Source organism: Chroicocephalus ridibundus, chromosome 8 (assembly GCF_963924245.1).
Source record: "Chroicocephalus ridibundus chromosome 8, bChrRid1.1, whole genome shotgun sequence".
In the NCBI taxonomy this organism is placed as follows: Eukaryota; Metazoa; Chordata; class Aves; order Charadriiformes; family Laridae; genus Chroicocephalus; species Chroicocephalus ridibundus.
The window spans coordinates 41,824,965-41,844,644 of NC_086291.1; the positions used below are offsets into that span (position 1 = coordinate 41,824,965).

At 39.9% G+C, this 19,680-nt stretch overlaps 1 protein-coding gene across 2 annotated transcripts in view; it reads right to left on the reverse strand.

Moving 5' to 3' along the window:
* Window positions 1-19,680, reverse strand: part of GTF3C1 (general transcription factor IIIC subunit 1) — a 46,309-nt gene that overhangs the window by 23,315 nt on the left and 3,314 nt on the right. Inside the window, exons 6-19 of one of the 2 annotated variants that reach the window (XM_063345218.1) lie at window positions 19,191-19,314; window positions 15,491-15,649; window positions 14,725-14,840; window positions 12,892-13,216; window positions 10,900-11,111; window positions 10,007-10,143; window positions 8,049-8,202; window positions 6,961-7,064; window positions 5,443-5,627; window positions 4,805-5,080; window positions 4,426-4,571; window positions 3,928-4,025; window positions 2,215-2,311; window positions 1,273-1,450 (exon numbers count right to left, since the gene is read on the reverse strand). In XM_063345218.1, coding sequence (XP_063201288.1) covers window positions 1,273-1,450; window positions 2,215-2,311; window positions 3,928-4,025; window positions 4,426-4,571; window positions 4,805-5,080; window positions 5,443-5,627; window positions 6,961-7,064; window positions 8,049-8,202; window positions 10,007-10,143; window positions 10,900-11,111; window positions 12,892-13,216; window positions 14,725-14,840; window positions 15,491-15,649; window positions 19,191-19,314 — 2,311 coding nt within the window. Of the gene's footprint in view, window positions 1-1,272; window positions 1,451-2,214; window positions 2,312-3,927; window positions 4,026-4,425; window positions 4,572-4,804; window positions 5,081-5,442; window positions 5,628-6,960; window positions 7,065-8,048; window positions 8,203-10,006; window positions 10,147-10,899; window positions 11,112-12,891; window positions 13,217-14,724; window positions 14,841-15,490; window positions 15,650-19,190; window positions 19,315-19,680 lie in introns of both variants that reach the window. The other variant, XM_063345217.1, reaches the window with a different exon arrangement.

A 19,680-nucleotide genomic window follows, 5' to 3' on the forward strand; every position in this document is an offset into this window, starting at 1 on the left:
GTGATAGGACGACGGGAAACGGGTTCAAGTTACGTCAGGGGAGGTTTAGATTAGATATTAGGAGACATTTTTTCACTGAAAGGGTTATTAAACATTGGAATAGGCTGCCCAGGGAGGTGGTGGATTCACCATCTCTGGAGGTGTTTAAAAAAAGGGTAGATGGGGCACTGAGGGACATGGTTTAGAAGTGGCTCTTGTCAGGGTAGGCTAAAGGTTGGACTCGATGATCTTAAAGGTCCCTTCCAACCTCAACAATTCTATGATTCTATGATTCTATTCTATAGTAACAGAACTCAAAGGTAGGGAAAGCCCCCAATTTCTGGCTTACTACTGCTTTTTGGCTGCCCACGCTACAAAGACAACAGGGCAGGACCAGATCTCAGGCAAGTATCAGATCTAGAGGCTCGATATAAATTTAAATCCAGGACAGAACGATTTTCCCCTCAAGGCTCAACATGGAAAATACTTAACTGGAACACACCAAAGCTTCCATAAACATGCAAACGGGTGAAACAATATCATTCCCATATTTTGGGGGCTAGGAGTAATCCTGGTCTGACCAGCCTGCAAAAGCTGCAACAGTCACAAACACACTACAAGTTGACAAATGTGTAAGGAGCCTTTTGTACATAACTGCTTGAATGCAAAAGTAAGAGAAAATTACAGATAGATCCTTTTACCTGACTAAATTACAGACATACTGAATAGCGTTGGTCTAGGGTTTCAGGAGAAATCTCTTGCCTCCAATTTTATTTTTAATAAAGTATACTTGTTGTATCTGTAGATCCTATTTTAAACTGTAAAAGGACCAAGCACAAAAATAAACTCCAAAAACCTGGGGTGGGGCTAAAATCCCTTAACTTCCCTCATCTTACTCGGGCCCTCTATTAGAAGTTCTAGCAACACCTTTCTAAGGAAAAGGGACCTCTGTTTAAACCGGTAGACAGCTATGGTGAAAACAGACTAATTATTTTCAAAAAGGCTTTTTCACGACTGAATTCAAATCTAAACAGGGCTATTATCAAATTTGATGCTTTTAACAGGACAGCAATGTTTTTCCTTTAACAATGCTCTGAAAATTTCAAGTGGGTATCAACTTCATCGAATTATACAGAGAGAACTTCTAGCTTTTTTTGATGCACAACCAGCCAACAGAACAAAACAGTGGAAGTGACCAAAGAGAGCCTGCCTGAAGCTTTAGGAGAGGAGGAGGAATTGTGGTATGAAGAGAATAAACAGTAAAGGTGATAAGAATGTACGTTTATACCATACCCAAAGGTGTATTAAGGCAGACACACTGCAAATCAAACCAGAAGTTTTCCACATCCTGTATGGTGTTCAGGACGTACAGGCGTCTCTCAAACGGGCGGCTACTTTGAGCCAGGTTATAGTGCGGGTCACAGATAGTGGTATCAACAATCACAGCGTTTCTCTTCATATACACAAAGACCTGTCAAATACAGTACGTTTCTGGCTGTTAGGTAAAAATCATTGAAATTGCCTGATTTACAGGACACAACTCAATCTAGCTTAGGCCTGCTCGGCATTTCTTTCAGTCTTTGCTGTTTTGAGCCAGCACGGATAGAAGGCACACCCATCCCCACCCCCATTGCATTGTATTCCCAAACTTCCTTTGCCAGCGATCCAGAAATTTCATTTCTAGATTTAGAACAGTTTCTTTTCCCTGCTTGTGCACAGGATATTTCAAGTTTCCACAGAGAGCGACCATTTCCTACAAGCTCTCATTCAGGATTTGGATAGATGTATTTTGGGGACTAATTATCTTTCTTATCCTCATAAAGTATATGTTGGAACTGCCTTCTTTGCATGTGCTCTCAATTTATAAAAAGATGTGTATGAATGTCACTATTTTCCCCTGATCAGTGACTTTATTCTGTGTCAGACATCCAGTGCCTAACGCCTTGATGGAAAAGAATGTGGCAGGCTCGTTTTTCATAAAGTGCTGCCAGCTTGGAACCTCCTAGATCATTACTGTGTGCAATGTTCAGCATTATACACTCCAGAAAGTGGTAGAAATTCTCTGCACAACTTTCAATATGTCACTTGAATCTGGAGGTTTGCGTATACATCTGAAACATCAGGATTTTACTTAAATATTTAAGGTAGTTACAAACCCTAAATCTTGCATTTATTTCACTGGACAGAGAAAAAAAAAAGGAAGAAAAAGAATGGCTAAATGTTTTAAAAAATTACCTGGTCTTTGTCTTGAAACTTCTCTGTTGGGCCAAACTGTATCAGTCCCATATAACATAATCTTTGAAGGTTTTCTACCACTGAAAAGATGTACCTCCTGCAGCAATATTAGGAGTATTACAATTAGCACTCATGAAAACAGTAAAAATGATAGCAGAAAACATCCCATTTCCATGCAGTGACCTGAAGCTTCAGGAAATCACTGCTTTTTTGAACTACAGAGTTTTAAAATTTCTGAAGTGGTATTTTTGTTTGCTTTGTCAGCCTATGGAAAATATATAATATCCCAAAGCTCCAAATTTCCTTTCCTCAAATCACACACACAATATTTTAGCCAAATACTAATTAAAATTTTGCTGGCAAAGAACAAAATTAGCCAGAAATACCATATGTAAGAATGAATTAAACAAGGTCAGAACACCAGCAGATCTGCAGACAATTTTATGTAATGAAAAGAAGACATGAGTAAGAAAACATGACTGTTAAATATGAGCTGATACGCCTTCACACTTGTACGTATAAAGAACTGGGCAACGGTCCTTGTAGTTAAGGTTGTTTAGAAATACCGCTCCAAGAAACTGCTTTCAGTTGCTTAGAGCTTTGGCAGAGCAAAAAGTGCAACATTTCCCATGCTGCGTATCTACTTACATGGCAAAATTCTGGAAGTTGCGGGAAACTTCCGCAAGATCTAGTTTCTGAGAGAGAGTTTGTAAAAAAAAAATTAGCTTTGCCCATATGTAACTTCACTGAGGTCTAAGTTTCGCTGTGCAGTTCGATGGGAATTTTACTTTGGCAGGAGTTTTCTCTGGGGCTCAGAAAGATCATTTTGAGAAGCCTAGAAACACTGATGCAATTTGGCCGAGTTAGAAGTTTTAGTGAATTGGGGGAGCAAAGAGACAACTTGGTTACATGGCATACTGTTCTGCATAAACCCATCAGATGGGGCCTACAGATTTCAGCAAATACCATGAATCCAGCTTCCTTGTTACTAAGATTCAGCAAGGAATAGGTTAGGAACTGCAAACCTGAGCTGACCACAGGTCTTGACAGCTGATGTTGTTCACTATTCATTCACCAACGACACATTTGCAGGTTTGCAAAATGCCGTATAAGCCTCCAACCATCCAAATCCACACCATTTAGCATTGACTTTCTGGGGAAACTAACGTGGTGCTGTTGATTCCACATATTCAGATCACTTCAATGTTGCTTTCCCTTCCTATCTTCAGTCCAATCTCAACTTGAATGGCAAAAGGATCAAAATCTCAAAAGGAATGGCAAAGAATGGCAGACATGCCACTGAGAGCAGGAGTAGAAATTGAATGGCATGTATGAGCAGCAGGAACTGGGAAACGCGGCATCTTCTGAAAGATTTATGAAAGACAGCAACATTTAGACTCCATTAAATTCTGAATTTAGCCACAGTCAGGAGCGTGTTTTATACAGAAGTAACATCCTGCTGATGAGTTATGAAGGACAGAACCTTCCAGCTCTCAAACGCTGCCTGACAGCATGCATGAATATTGTTTATTAGTTTCTTATTACCTTCTATTTGGGAGAGAAAAATACAATTTGGCACACTGTCCTTAGAAGATTGATGATCCTTGTCTTAAGTAGCAAAGTTCTCTTTGACACAAACAGGAAATAACTGAGAAAACAGTCCACCGCTGTTGCTTCCTCCCTAGAGCCATTTACTTTGACTCGTCTGCTTACCTTTTGTAGAGAAGCTGCTGTCGGACTGACCTCGGAAGAAATCTGATCAGAGTGTGCTTTTTTAGGGGATCATTTAAAAAATCTTCCAGACCATCCACCTAGAATTATTTTCAAAGTTAATCAAAATGCAAAATGTAACTATCCTTTAACGTATCAAGCATTGCTACCAGAACTGTCTACCGAAATATTTTCTAAGCAAATGTTACTGCTTTTGTAAAATCCTTAAACATTATTCCTGTTAATCAACGAGGCAGAAGATTCAGTGAGATTATAAAAAGCTCTTTGCAAAATATAAGCCTAAGAATTTGCAGTATTACAGAGCTATAAATTTTTTTTCATTGTGACACTAAAAGCAACTAACTTTTCCGTAAAAAAACTAAAATACCTACTCTCTGATGGCTAGTTTTGCTAAAATAGACCGAGAGGATATTTGTTACTGTACAGTTATATCATCAGACTTTAAAGTAAAGCAAATGTAAAACAAAAAGTGCACTGTACCTTGTAGCTGACTTGCACTATCTGAACAAAGATTGAGAGAGGCAAGCAGAGAAGAATGTCACTAACAAGAGCCCATCCAAATCCAAACTCTCTGTGAACCGGGAGGGGAGGGACATAGCGCATCCAGGACACATCATCCACATACACTAGGGACAAGAACACCGGCTTAGACTCAGACAGGACAAACCTAACAGTTATACTAACAGTTTTACTGCGAGTGTTCAAGCAGAACACATTTAGCAGGTCATAGCGTGGAAATCTGAAAATCTAAAATGACCTGAAAATAATCTAAACCATTGATTTTCAGTCTTTTTTGAAGTAGACTTATCTTTTTTTCCAGTGTTGAACCATGGCAAAGTCAGGAGGTGCCACTTCTTACCTGTATGATTAGACAACTCTGCTTCACTCTCCTGCGCGGAGATCTCAGGATTCACCACAGTTGCCATAATTTCTAAGGTCCCGTCTGGTTGTGCTTCAAGCACAGCTGCAGTCCCATCCTGCCCTTGTTTGCTGCCTTTCTTCTCGCCATCACTACCTCCTTTTTGCTGTGTTCCATTTAAAGGGTGTCCATAAATTAAGTACCAGAGGAACATGTGGACCATTCTCAAACGGGGCATTTTGGGAAGAAAGCCAAGGGAACGCCCAAGTCCTGGCACTGGGAGGGAAGATTAACCAAACAGAAATAAAAACAGGATTAGAACAGGAGAAATATTCACCTCTGCAAAAGTGATGTGAAGAAAACTGTAAGGAAAGATGGCTGGAAGTAAATAGAAGTTGCAAATAGTGTGGCAAGTGGTAAAAAAGTAGTAGTGAATGCAAATACTCCAGTTCACAATTGTAAAAAAATAAGCAGCTAAGAAGACATTGGATAGTGAGGCTGCTCTAATGTAAACCCAATTTTTCTTCGTAAAAGAAGAAAAAAAACCCACTTGCGCCTTAAATGAGCCCAACATCTGAAAGCGATTATTAATAATAAATGGGAAAGCGACAGATGGCAGAAAACACAGTTAGCTGTACCTGTAACAGGGTGGTAGTTTTTCAGCTGAGTTATGCCCATTTTTTCATCAGTTTTTCTTGCCCGACTATTATTATCAGCTTTACACGAGCTTTCTTGCGTTTCTCCTGAATCGGGAACTGCCTCTTGCCCCAGGTTTTCTTCCTCAGCGTGGTCCTGGGATGTTGGTGTCTGGGGAACTTTAATCCTGTATTAAAACCAAACAGCATTTTGGTAAAAATTAAGCAGACGCTCGTATTTTATCCAAGTTGAACAGAGATGGCATCACTAGGGCTGGTAACTAAGAAATGCAACTCTCCTCTTTGTGAAAGGAGGATGACCTTGAACACTTCCTCCTACTAAATGATACTGAATATTTTGATAGAAAACAAAAGGTCCTTTTATGGGCTTATTTGAAAAGATAAGCTGGGCAATGGAATTCAACACACACAACTCTATTCTCTACTGATATGAAATTCCTTTTCTTAAATTAATCTTTTCAGGCAGAAGGTGCAAATGGAAGCTTGTGATTTTCATTTGAGAATGCATAAATAGTCCCTAAAGAAGGAACCAAAATCCCATCCTAGAGAAATGTTCTCCTTATGAGGCTACCTGATCGTGTTTCTTTTTTATGCTTTGTCTCCAAAGCCATGAATCTGATGTTTTCTGCTGCCCAGCAGACTTGCGCTTGGGTGACAATCTCAGCCTACACTTATGACTAAGGTGTTGAGAAGCACAATTTCAACGTGGAACACCCTCAGATTCTCCTCCTCTTAAGAAAGCCCTCAAACAGCCGGGTATCAGTGCCAGCTCATCTTCCTTTATCGATGTTTTAAAAGGTAAAAGGTGAAGCAGTCTTGTGTAAAAGTTACCTAAGGCTTGCAAGTTTGCCAAAAATTGAAGTTCAAATCTTTTGCGAATTAAGAAGTCTATGCCTATACTTCAATTAGAAGTCTCCCTCTGATGATTTATCTGCCCATACCTCACATACACAAGAAAGTGCTTAAATCTCAAAAAAAAGAGAGTGGGAATTTCTCCCTAATTCCCATCTCTCTCTCTCTGTAGCTACGGCGAACCCTACATTTCCTTCAAACGCGGCACCAGGATTACAGGCCTAACCTGGGCCTAAATATGCTACTCACCAAAGGCTGAAAATTAAGCATTTTAGTGTTGGCCACGGGTAAGCCTCATTCTCCATGAACAGGGGAAGCTCTTTAAACGGGGCTGTTCTAGAAGACTAGCTGGGGGTGTGACACCATGTGAGGACAGCCTCTCCGAAACGCGAAGCAAAAGGAGCATGGAGAAGTCAAGACCTTGAAGCTAAAGCTTAAAGTCCAGCCGATCAGAGTTCAATTCCTTTCTTCCTGACTTTGAGAGATATTCAGCATCTTGCTTCATCTTTGTGCTTTGATTTCTCTACTGTTAAAGAGGCAGCTAATTTTTCTTTTGTTTACTTTGTGTTTATTTCCTCTGCATATTTTTTGCGTGTGCTGGATAAGCCAAGTTCCCCACCAACCATACAAACCATCATTGCAACTTGCCTGTTTGCTGTGCTCGAATTGGAGATTCGGAAACGCACCTGCTCAATGGCGCTTTTTACAAGGGGATCATTAGGACTCACTGAAGGATGCACAACAAACTCTACCTGTTCAGAGCAGCAGAAAACAAACAAGAAGTATTTATGGAGACAATGGCTCTTAATCAGATGCATAAATTATCAGATATTAATAGACAGTTACTTAATGGTAGGACAATGGTTAAAACCTATGAAGGTTTACTAATTTACAGAATATTAACATTTCTGGATCAAAACTCCCATTGCTAGTTTGTAGTAAGCAACAGGCCAGACCGTATGGTCTCTGTACCAATAAAGAGTTAATTTCATTTCTACAAACCTCAGGTTTTTGGGTTTTTAAAATCTGAAATATATGGGGAACAGACACTTCAACTTGCAAATATTAGGCTGAAAGGGATAAATGAGAAGCCATACCTCATAAGGCCAAACTAATACATATTGTTGCTGAATGTACACACACAATTCAGATAGTAAGATTTCTTATGTGCTTTACAGTAATTGTGCAGCAGGGGATTTTCAATAGATTCTCTCCCTGCTTATGAACATTTCACACTAGACTTGCAATGACAAGTCTCAGCTTTACAACCACAGACATTTTACTTCCATAAACCTCAAAAACAGTGGATTTTTGTTTTTTAAAAAATAGATCGCATTCTAGAAATTTCAACTCAGACACTAACTTACGATTTCTCATACACTCCTGGCTTTCAAAAGGGGATTAAACAGAACTGTGTTGCAGCCCAACAGCGCAGGGAGAGAACCATGAATTGCATAACTCATAGGCAGCAGCAGCTCTCAGAAAGGAAGTTCAGAGACTTTGATCTCTGGACTATTCCTCGGTCACACAATTATCTGCAGCACAATAATTGAAAGCACTAATCTGGTTTTCACAGTAGCTTTGTTTGGGACATGTAGCTTCTGGGCAGCTTGACTGTGGGTTCTGCTACAAAAAGTAAAGTCATCCATATATTTCATTAAAACGGCCTGAAACATTTTGATAGATCAGAAAGTTGTGAGAAAAGCTGCTTCTGCTGCCAGAGTTTGTGCAGTCACCTTTTTACTAATCCCATCTTGAATGACTGTAGTACGATAGACTCTGAGGAGTCCTTCTCGCGCAAGCTTCTGTACCAGCCGTACAATCGACTTCTTGCAGCATTTAGTGGAGACACCTTCTTGCTTCTCTTGATCCATGACCATTTTCTGAAGCCTAAAAGATGGAAAAAACACCTTGCATTTTAGGCAGTTTGGAGCATGGCTGGGCTTAAGCAGTTCGTTAGAGGATGTGGGGTGAATGGGTATTTCCCTCCTTCTAGCAATTACTGGTCACTTTTGCCTTTTGCTGTAGATAACTGGTAACTTAGCCTTACATTTCAGGTGTGTTTTCTTTGTAATCAAGCATATCCTTTTTCCATGAGGACTGCTGTTCCGATGGCAGCGAATGCTCAATGCCAGATTTCTCTGTGTATGGCTACAGAGCAATTATGAATCCAGCCTCCCTAAGGTCAGAAAAACCTACGGCTTTTTTTAAGTGGTGATTAAAAGAGTCCTGCCCATGGCAAGGGGGTTGGAACTAGATGGTCTTTAAGGTCCCTTACAAACTAAACCATGCTATGATTCTATGATAAGCAGTTTATATTTCCACTTGTGAGCTTAGTTCAGCTTGGGGCAGGAGTTTACTTAGTGGCGTTCAGAGCTCAGAAACTACAGATGCACTCACAATACAGATACACACATCCCATCACTTGAAGCCAGCTCACTTCTTCCCTTGTAGCAGTTTGCAGGAGTGCACTCAGACCCTACTCTCCTAATGCCTGTTTTCATGCACTTTTTCACAAATACCTCAAACCCTGACACTTTCATGCCTGGAGAGTCAATTCTGAAAAAGGGGAGGGTATTAAGGGAATGAGGCAATAAGTGAATGTACACGTGGACTTCCAATTTTTTCAAAAGACTACCACTCCCGGTAACTAACATAATTGCAGTGGCAACACCAGCAAATTTCCTTGGCAGAGTCTCTGGAGGGGCAGAATTTTCAGTAGTGCTGAGGGAATCTGTGAGCTACCTGTGGCAGCACTGAAGGGGACAGCTGAGACCTGAAATATCTTCTGGGCCTGCACTTAGATGTGACTACATGAATCAGTGATAAAGCAGGTGTCAGAAGACTAGGCTCTAATTTTACAACACTGCAACTGAACTAAGTGACAGAAGGCTTCATAATTCTCAAACCAGAGGAAAATAAGGACATGATTTCATACTAAATTCCTATAGCAGGCAGCCCATATGCATTGACATGCCAGGATCTTATGTGCTGACACAGAAGATGGATGGTGCAATCCTATTTGCGACCACACAGTCCTGCCAATTTGGAAGCTGGGACTCCAGGAGAGCACCAGAATTTCCATTTCTCTTTGGAGGTGAATCTTAAAAGGCTGAAAGACGTTATAACATTCGGGAAGTATCTTTAGTCCAGACAAGGCATCAGGAGAAGACATGTAATGATACCACATAAAACTGCAAAAAAAGCAAACTTCCGGGACCCTGCTAGAATCCTGGTGACCAATGATGACTGACATAAAGACATGAGTCTCTACAGTCCATGACAGAACAACACATGAACAATTTTTGAAACGATGTGGAAATAAAACTTATACAGAGGAAAGAATCCTCAAGCAGGGAAGCACTGTATCTTACTTTGTGGCCCCAAGCACTGCCATACTGTGAACGGTGAAAAAAGTTCTCTGATTTCTATTTATGGGACATATGCTGTATAAAAACTCACTTGTGTAATTATCTGCATAGAACTTCCAAACAGCTGATCAATTTTTAAGATTCTGTATAACTTCAACACCCCACACCTTCCTTGTGCCATCCTTTCCAACATTATCGCATATAGTGCCATCAGGGATAAGAAAGGACACCAATGGCACAAGCATACAGATTGCTTGCTAAAGTAGTGCTTCTGCTACCAAAATGCATCAGGCTCCTAGTACGCTCTTTTTAGATGGACTCACGTGAACAAGCTTTCAATTAGCCGGAGGTTCCGAACAGCTTCCACGATGAGATTTCGGCGCTTCAGCAGCCTGTATGTTTCATGAGATCTCTCCACTGCTGTAGCTTTGGAACGCTTTTCCTTCTTTTGGCCACCCATCTGCTAGCGCACAGTACGGACAAACCAAAAATTTTACACATACTATTCAATGTCTTCAGCCCAACACTGGTTCCTCACACAGTAGCATCTGAGGAATTCACAGTTTCGATGCATTTATTTGTAACAAACTAGTCAGATGGGGATTATATTTCATCTCCCCTTCACAGGCAGGGAACCAAGGCAGAAACTATGATATCCATGTAGTTAGATGCAGAGTTTTATGCACTTTCTCTGTCCATCCCACATTCTGAGCCATTTGGAGTTGAGAGTTTTGGCCTAGAGAGCCGTTAACTACCTTAACATCGCGCTGAGTCCAAGCCAACATAACCTCTTTCAGAAAGGCTGCTTCTCCCAGGTTCAGCCCTGCAGCAGTGAGGCTACACAACTTTCATGTTGAAGCCCATTTATTCCTCCTGGTTTAGAGCAGACTGACGAGATGATATGCAGCACTTGTGTGCACAGACAGACATTAAGTGATGGCACACATTAAGTCAACACAGGGAATTTGGAGAGCACCAGGGAAGTAACCCAGAACTGTATTTCAGACGTCTACCTTCCTATCTCCTGGAATAATCTGTACTTATACAATGCAGCCAAAATAGAACTGTACTTTGAAATTAAATTAAAACAACAAAACAAAACAAAATAATCCCATCAATTAATACAAAAACTATAGCTTGGAGTTTTGCTGTAAAAGTTCATAACTTAGCTCAGACAGCCATACAAACAAGAAAATATTAAGACATGTGATCTTACCTTAGGGTCCTCAAGTCTGACCTCCTCCACCACAGCCACATCCCCATCTTCATCAGTGCACTGAGCACAGGTGGGAAGATTGGAATCCTGCTTTAGAGTTTCCAAAGTAGTACTCTCCCCCGAAAGGCTGTCTGGGAGCTCCTCGGGCTCTTCAAGAATTTGAGGGGAGGGCAGCTTCTTTCCCTGAGACTTCACAGCTGTTGGCTTTGAGCCTGGTTTAAGAGCAAACAGCCTTGTAATTGTTCTGCTCTCAGTTTCCTGTAAATGTTCAGCTTCTCCCCCTATAAAAGGCCTTCCTCCCCCATACACCCAGGTAACTGCACTTAAAACCATTCTTATACATTTTTCACGTATTCTTCTACCCTGCTGGAAGCAGTAGTTTGATTCTGAATGACTGCATTCAGTCTCCAAAAGTAAAGATTTTTAAAAAAGTGAACTCCCTGTCATCAAATAATTCTCTCCAAGCAGAAGCCTCTTCCTAGGCAGACTTAGAAGACCTCGAAGGGCCGGATTAGCTTATCCAGAAACTGCTGCCTGAAGAAAGGAGAGTTTCTGTCAAAAAGATTCTCAAGTTCTGCCAGAAACCTGACTTTTCCAATTCAAAGCAGAACGAGAATAAGGATTTAGTATTACTGCAAAGATAATCTACATACGAAATGGAGATCTGTTCTCATCTCTTCCCTTGGAGCTTATCAGAGCAGTTGTAGGAGCATTCAAATAGTTAAAATAAATAAATAAACCAAAGATGTGCTTTTAAAACATCCCCAAAAGGCTATTAGCTTTCACATTAAGATGCTCCAAATAACTGAAGAAAAAGATGAAGCAATTAGCTTTAGGAGACAAGACATTTTTGTTACAATATGCTTAGATGAGTAAGGCTGTGGGTTAACTCATCCCAAACCTATTGCTGCTTGAAAGCAGTTAGTTACCATCTTCTCTGGCTTCAGACGAGAAGTCAGTATTACTCTACGTAAATCCACCCTGCTGGAAGGTTTGCACCAGTATATAAACAAAGATATTTTACACAGACTCTAAGGCTTGATACCAGACATTTCCAACTGAAAAAAACCACAGCTAAAAGGTGAAGAATTTTTATATGTTTCAATTAAGCGGCTGGTCTGTCAGCTCCTGTGCTATTTGCCACACCTAAGATGACATTTACATCTCCAATGGCATGAAATGATGCATTTTAATGAGAGGCACAGCCCACCTTTTAAAGAAGAAATAAAACATTTCAAGAAATATTTCAGTGTTTCAAGAAAGACAAAGCGTGTTCAAATCCCTTCTGAATTCTTCAAGGACTTTTTTAAAAGCTCGAGCTCTACCAAGATGGTGCTCTCTGATGGGCACGGCCTGAGCTGTGAGATATTATGAAAAACAGAAACCGTGACAGATTCTTTGTCAGTTCATCATAGAACATCCAAGGCAGATACAAAATTTACCCAAGGATGCTGTTTGTCTCAGCAGGTTAAGCCACCCTGCCTGCTAGCTACCACGGGCTCCCCACTGTGCTCTTTTTTAGCCACAGACTCCTGCCTCCTTCCTTGCAACGCTTTAGGAATTTGCCTGACCCGCTGCAGAATCATTTCAGCTCTTCAAGCCACCCAAAAAATAACTGACTATCCCAGGAGCAAGGGGTGTGAGCCCATTTCATCTGCATAGGGAAAAGGGGAGAAATGATGCGGGGATAAGGAGGAGCAGACTTATTTTCCCTGTGATTGGTGATAGAAACGTTCTCTGGCGCACACAAACACCAGAGCACGCTTCAGCCCTAAGAATCTCCAGAGATAACCACACCTACAGTATTCCAAAATATGACACTTTTGGTGGAAAGAGAACATCAAAAAAGCATGGAAATAATCAAATAACTGTAAAAATAAATATACGATCAAAAACTTCAGTGGAAGCTAATAGCGTATGATTTTTTTCTTTAATAACAGGATCCATAAGAAAAATGCAAGGTTCTTTCCAAATGTCAGATTCATGATCTACCTTTAGCTGCTGTTGACTGATGGGTATCATCTTGGAAACTTAATTTCAACAGAGAATCAGAGTTGGTCTTCTGACCTTTTCCTCTCTTCTTGCCATCCTTCCCTTCTTCTTCATTGTCAGACTCTGAGACCAAAGTGTCATCTTCTCCAGGAGACACATCTTCCACAGGCGGGGAATCTTCTGGCACTAGAGCCAAAGTAACTGTAGCTAACTGCTCACTCCTGGCCTTCTCTCTCTCAAACTGACGGTTTAAATCACTCTCCTCTGCAAAAATGTATGAAATATACTTCGTTGTCCTTTGCCGACCTTCATCCTCCATAAAACCCTAAAGAAACAGTTGGAACGTTATTTTACCACCTCAATTCTCCATTCTTGCGGTCTGTTGTCTAGCATCAACAGTTGGAAAATTTTCTAACTTTCTCCCCTCACATCAAGAGATATCATGTTATTATCCATTTTTTCCTAAATAACAAAAATGTTGACTAACCTTAACATATAGAAATCAAAAGAAATACCATGCCTGAAAAATCAATAAAACTGCCTCACCCGCATACTAGAATTAAACGCCTACATTATGTGGGATGTAGAAAAGTCTAAGGAAGAACAAACTATATGTATTCATGCTGGAAATCAATTTTATTTTCAGAAAAAATTTCCTGTGAAATAACTGCAATGCAGAAATTACCAGAGCGAATCAGACTCGAGTGGAACCTCTGTTGCCCTGTCTACTACAAAAGGTGCTTTCAAGTATCTAGAAACTCAACAGACTATCCATAAGGGAAGATTTCATCTTCGCAACTGACTTAGGGAAAAGTACGTTTAGATATACGGTTTATATAGTTTGCTTGGTTTTAATTCTATAGAACTTTTTACCAAATGACAAGATCTTATTAAAAAAAAAAAAATCTCTATGGAGGAAAGAGTGCAATTATCCTGCCTTTGTGAAAAGGGGCAAGTGCGTGCATGCGAGAAATGACAGCTGAATTTGTCTTGTTGAAATGAAAAAAAAATTGAAATATCTGGAAATAAGGAGTTTAATCACCATAACCTCTGCAAGAGTAACTGTTTTTTTTCCAGAATTTGCTGGTATTTTAGACATACAGAGGGTCTCCAACAAGATCCTTCAGTAGAGGATCTTGCAAAATAGAAGTTGTCTAATAGTCAAAAATGAAGCAAAGTGGCTATTTTGAGTTGAAAGACATTTATGTTCATCTCCATGAAGTACCAGCCCCCAGGTCACTTGGGTTACCACTGACTGGGTAAGTGGCTGTGGCCCGTTTCTCTGCCCTGTCTGTTTTTGGAGGGCAGATCTGCGTCACAGCGCTGGGAACGGTGTTTTTCCAGAACGTCGTGAAGCGGCGTCCGGCAGAATCCCACCAGCTGGTGTGGATCTCTGGAACATGCTCTCAGTACAGACAGCGAATATGAGGCCATGTGCATTTTTTCCCACAGCTTTATTACTTAAGCGACAAACCAATGTAAAATACTCGCACGTCTGGGTCAGCAAACTATTAAATGTCAAGGCAGCTAACCAGGAAGCAATAAAGCAAAGATATGCTCGGAGAGCAGATATGTTACATTCTAACAACTAGACCTAGTCCTCAGATTACAGTAGGTTAAAATTTTAGTACTTTTTAAACACTTCTCTTGTATACTTTTTCCTCAACTGAAGTAATACCTTTATCAATCTTACCAGAACTCTTTCACTGTCAATTCTCAAATCCCTGCCATTTCCATTGTCTGAGGTTAACAATGTTATAACATCCTACCACAGCAACCACAACTGTATCTCCAGTTTGAATAAGGACTTATATTATTTTATTTTAATCTTACCTTGACAACTTTGTACCTCTCCAGAAGGCGACAGAGCATCCTTGCTTCTAGCTTCCCCACGTTCATAGCCAAGCGAATTTCTGCCTGAGAAATACCTTTGGTTCCCCTACTTTCAACTGTTTCAGAAAGAAAAAAAAACAGAAAACATCTCAGGGAAATAATCTGACTGAATTATACATACATACATTTGTATATACATTCATATTTGCTCTGAATAACTGTCTATGCCAGACTATAAAATTTAACATTTACCACTGACAACTAAAGACATTTTCACAGAAATATACAATATAGAGTCAAATACTGTCATAAAACACAATTTTATGTGAAGCAGCGCCCCAGGAGAATAAGCCTTGACAGTGACAGCTTCAGATTAAAAGCAGGGGGAATTTTTTCCATGACAGCTTTACAGAGTCAGATATTTTCTCTGTTATGAAAGGAAAAGAGGCAGAGGAAGAAGGAACACTTTTCTTCATCACCTTTTTTCATCCCACCACAACGTCCCATTTCTACCATGCTGCCTTATTCTGGTGGCATTGAATAGTCGATAAACTTCCAGGGAGGGGGTAAGAGGTGGCAGCACCTATAGCTCCAGCCTAATCTGGACCTAAAGCTCATCTTTTCCATGAAAAATTGACACTTTCTGATACACTAAAAGCAATCAGAACTTAACCCCCCTGCCCCCAACATATACCTTTCCTTTATACATACAAGGAGTAAGAAGACAGTGAGAAAAAGCTTTAGCGTGTCTTACTACATCACCTACTTAGCTCGTAAGCCTGGGTTAGCATATCCCTTTCACAAACAATATCCACAGGCGGAACAGCTTTTGTGATGATCTCCTCTTCATCATCATCATGATAATCTTCCATTTTCTTCCGGAATTCCTTTAGTAATTTAAGGCAACGGACCATGACATCAGTGCCTGTGAACACGAATGACAGTAACAACTCTTAACAATATGCTGGGGGTGCGTGCATATTTAAAGGATTTTATTTCTTTCAGCAGCACAAAGGAGTAATAGTGCAACAAGGAACACAAACGACCAAAGACAACTGCTTATTTCTGGGAAAGGTTTGCAAGAGCTTTTCCCTATATACGAATCTGTCAAAATACTGACTTGTCTGCATCAACGTTAGGACTGCCCAATACAGTGATTTATGAGCAGAATGGAAAACACCGCAATAACAGGAGAATTTCAATAGTACAAGTAAATCAATGAAAGGACTAAGTGCTGATCCACAGTACTACTCCTCAGAACACAGATTTGACTGTGAGATCACTCACTGGGGATAAAATCCCTCCTTTTTTTCAACACTCAAAGCATTTTTTTTTAACTTTCTATAAATGCAAATGACATAACAAAAGAGATACAAGATTTCTTGTCCAGAGTCCTAATCTCTGCACCTAGGGAATGACCAGGTTTATTAACATATACGGTATACTAAAATCATGTGCAATGAAAACGGAGATACAAAATCTAAGGTTGTTGTATACAAGGACAGAACACGCTGCTGCCCACCAGCCACAAGAATCTCAAACATGATTCAATTCCACATCTTAACATGTTACTGTGCGCTGGCCGAGCTGCAGTAACTCTCCACCTACTCTACCCTTCTGGGATCTCACAGAAGAGCGGGGACAGATGACTTCAGGAGAGCTCTAGCCATCCTGCTCCCCGATATAAGAATGACCCACTATCATCAGTGTCATCCAGCTCCTGCTGAACGATTTAAGAGACCAGTGGTAAGCTGGAACTAGGTTAGTGTACACTGCCAGCTTCTAAAGCCTCAATGATTCAGCAGCTACTGCAGAAGTAGCCAATGCATCCTGCAGCAGCGGCTGGGAACATCTACAGCCATCTCCACTCCTCTGGTACAGCCCTGCTGTGAAAAACGCCAGGTAGAAAGCTTTAGTTGAAACCATTAAGGTTTCAGTTAATGAATTTTATCTTAACGTATATGTACGATCAGTAACTGAAGCCCAGCGGACATGAAGTTAATCCACAGTAACTTAATGATGTGACTGAGCTCCAGGCCAGCTGATTCCATTATTTTTGCTCAATCTGAATCCTTTCCCTGCCAGTATCCTCAGATGCTGCTTAGGATAGTAATTAAGTGCTGACATTTTGGTAGGGCTGCAGGCACTGTTATCACATCCTCTGTACTTCTGCAGCCTATTAATTTTCACTTGACGCACTATTTAAAAATTAAAAAAAAAAAAACAAAACCAAAACCCAAACAAACAAACAACCAAAACCCAACCAGTTCTTTTTACTTTAGCTCCTGCTGCCCAGTAATGTACTTCCCATAGCAGATGCTCTGTCTTCATCCTCAGTGATGATCCTCCACATATTTCTATCTGCTTTCCTGTTTAACTCCAGAGATTAAACTATCTTGATCTCCAATGAAAACCAGCTATTATTAATTCATCCCAGTTTAATACCTAGTGGTTTTGAAGGCATTTATGTGGATTTTCAGCTTTTACGTCTGTAAAATGGAATTATCATTCAAGTGAAAGATTCATCAGGTGGCATTTTTCATGTCAAACTTAAGTAGTAAGTGCAGCTGCCCTTAGGATTGGACAGGATTGGTCCAATCTGTGACAAAATATGAAACATCTACTGCCTTGTGGACTGACACCAAGATTATAAACGGACTTGGATGCTTTTGCTACTGATTATAAACTCCATCTTTTAGGAATACTATCTAGTCTTTTGGGGTTTATTTGCAAATGTCTTCAGCTCGTTAGAACATCTCTGAAACTTAATTCGGTGTGAGGAAGTATAAGCAAACACAGCCCAGTGCAACATAACCTACTTAAAGACGGTGTAAGAGAGGATCTAGGTTTGTGTCAACGAGAATTATAATGGTGTGGCTACAGGTATCACTCTCATAGAAGCCACTGTCTGTTGAGACACTCGCTCAGACCAGAAAATGTACCATACAGATTTTGTAACAGTTTGATGATAATTTTCCCTATATATTTTATTGTGTACTGACCCATTCTAGAATATATTTGAGGATCGCCACTGCCTTCTTGAAACTCTGAACTTAAATGAATTCTCCTGTGTAAAACTCCCTCTGATATTCTTATGGGAAGGAGGTGGACGTGTATATTTCATGACAATGAACTTGTTCAATCATTCCTTTATTTATTCAGTACAACATGGAAGATTTGTCTCCAAACCATGCTAGATGCTGTACCTACTTTTGACCACTGCTTCTCTTAGTTCATAATACAATTTCCCTACAGAGAGATTTCCTTCCCCCAGACTAACAAGATTTGAAGAAATTTGTTGTTTTATCAAGAGCCTTAATTCAGTTTCACGTAACTGGTATTCACTTTTGTCTTCTGGAATTTCTCACTCTTTTATTGGCTCTTTCACGTCTTCCTTCATGATCACTCCTATTCACAAAGACTATATAATTTGCAATGTTTAGGTCATATTCACAAAGACTATATAATTTGCAATGTTTAGGTCATATCACATGTTTTTCCCCACAAACAGTTCACTACATCTCTGAAAAAACACACTGTTCATCTTTTAGAACTATTTACTTTTTAACCCTGGCAAATCTGCTCCTTAGGATTTTCTGTGATTAAAGACTTGGTTTAGATTTCCTTAAGCAATTGCATTAATTCCATTGGTGATACTATCCTTCCTCATACTTTCTATTATTACTTCTCGTAGTTTTTTTCCCCCCACACAAGTTTTATCTGCATCTTTTTCTGAGAGCGGCTGCTTTCTTTTGTTCCCTTTCTTCACACAGTTCTGCTCTTCTTTGTCTTTCCACTACACATTTGGAAGTTATCAGCAGTTCATGCAAACCTATTAACATTGAATTCAAAGGTGGTTATGCATTAAAGTAACCCTCAGTAGACTATGGCTTTTTTGAATAGTAGTTGTTGGCTGCCTTGCTTACTGAAATAATTTCAAGGCAGTGCTGCAGAAGCTTACTTTCATAATTTGATATGAAACTTTCCAGAAAAAAACCTTTGCATTCTGATGATATTCATCAGAAGTCATAATTTCAGCAAAAGGCGTAACTAAGATAATCTGTTTCTTTAGCTTCTTATTTCATAACGGTCTTTTTTGTTTTATATAGCTTTTTATATATTTTTGTCAAGTTTATTGACTTGGCATTCAATGTGAGAGGTCAGCAGACTGCTCTTTGTCCCTACTCCCTTTGCATTGGCTTGAGCAGTCTTACTAGGAGTCACAATCCACTGCAACAGCTTACATTGATATGCAACAGACTTTCCTGCATCCATTTCTTAAAGACCTGGAACAAACGCTTAATTCAAGTGGGCTGCGGCGTGCTAGCTTTATTAACACACTTCTCCACATAATTGCATAGACAGAGTTTCCTTTACGCATCTTTTAATTTCAGATTTGAAGCTTATAGATAGAATGGCATCAATGTAATTACATAAAAAGAAAGCAAAAATACAGTTTTAGTTACCTTTCTTTGTCTTGTAGGGTCCTCCATTGGGGTGTATATCTTGTAGTGGGATGGACACTACCTTGGCTAAGCCAGCATTCATCATATACTGATAGAGACGTTTGAAAGTTCTCTCACAAAGACCCTAATGCAAAGAGAAATGGCGAAAGTCATTGTAGCCCAATCACCTCTAGGTGATTAGCATCAAAAGCATTGATACTGCCTGTTCTTAAAAGACAGTATTTTGGGATAGGATATTAAAAAAGGATCTTAAAAGCCTGCTAGTGCAGACAGAGCATGAGATGCTTCTGGATTGTGTTCTATCTCTTCAACTCCACCATCCAAACAAGCAGTAGCATCATGCAAGTAAGAATTGTATGATGATATCCATTAACAAAACAATTCTAAAATCGTGGATCAAATAGAACTCCCTGCTTATCATGAACAGCAACAGTAACTTGATCTAGTGGGTAAAGATCCTTCTTCTGAGACCCTACCCCAAAATACTGTG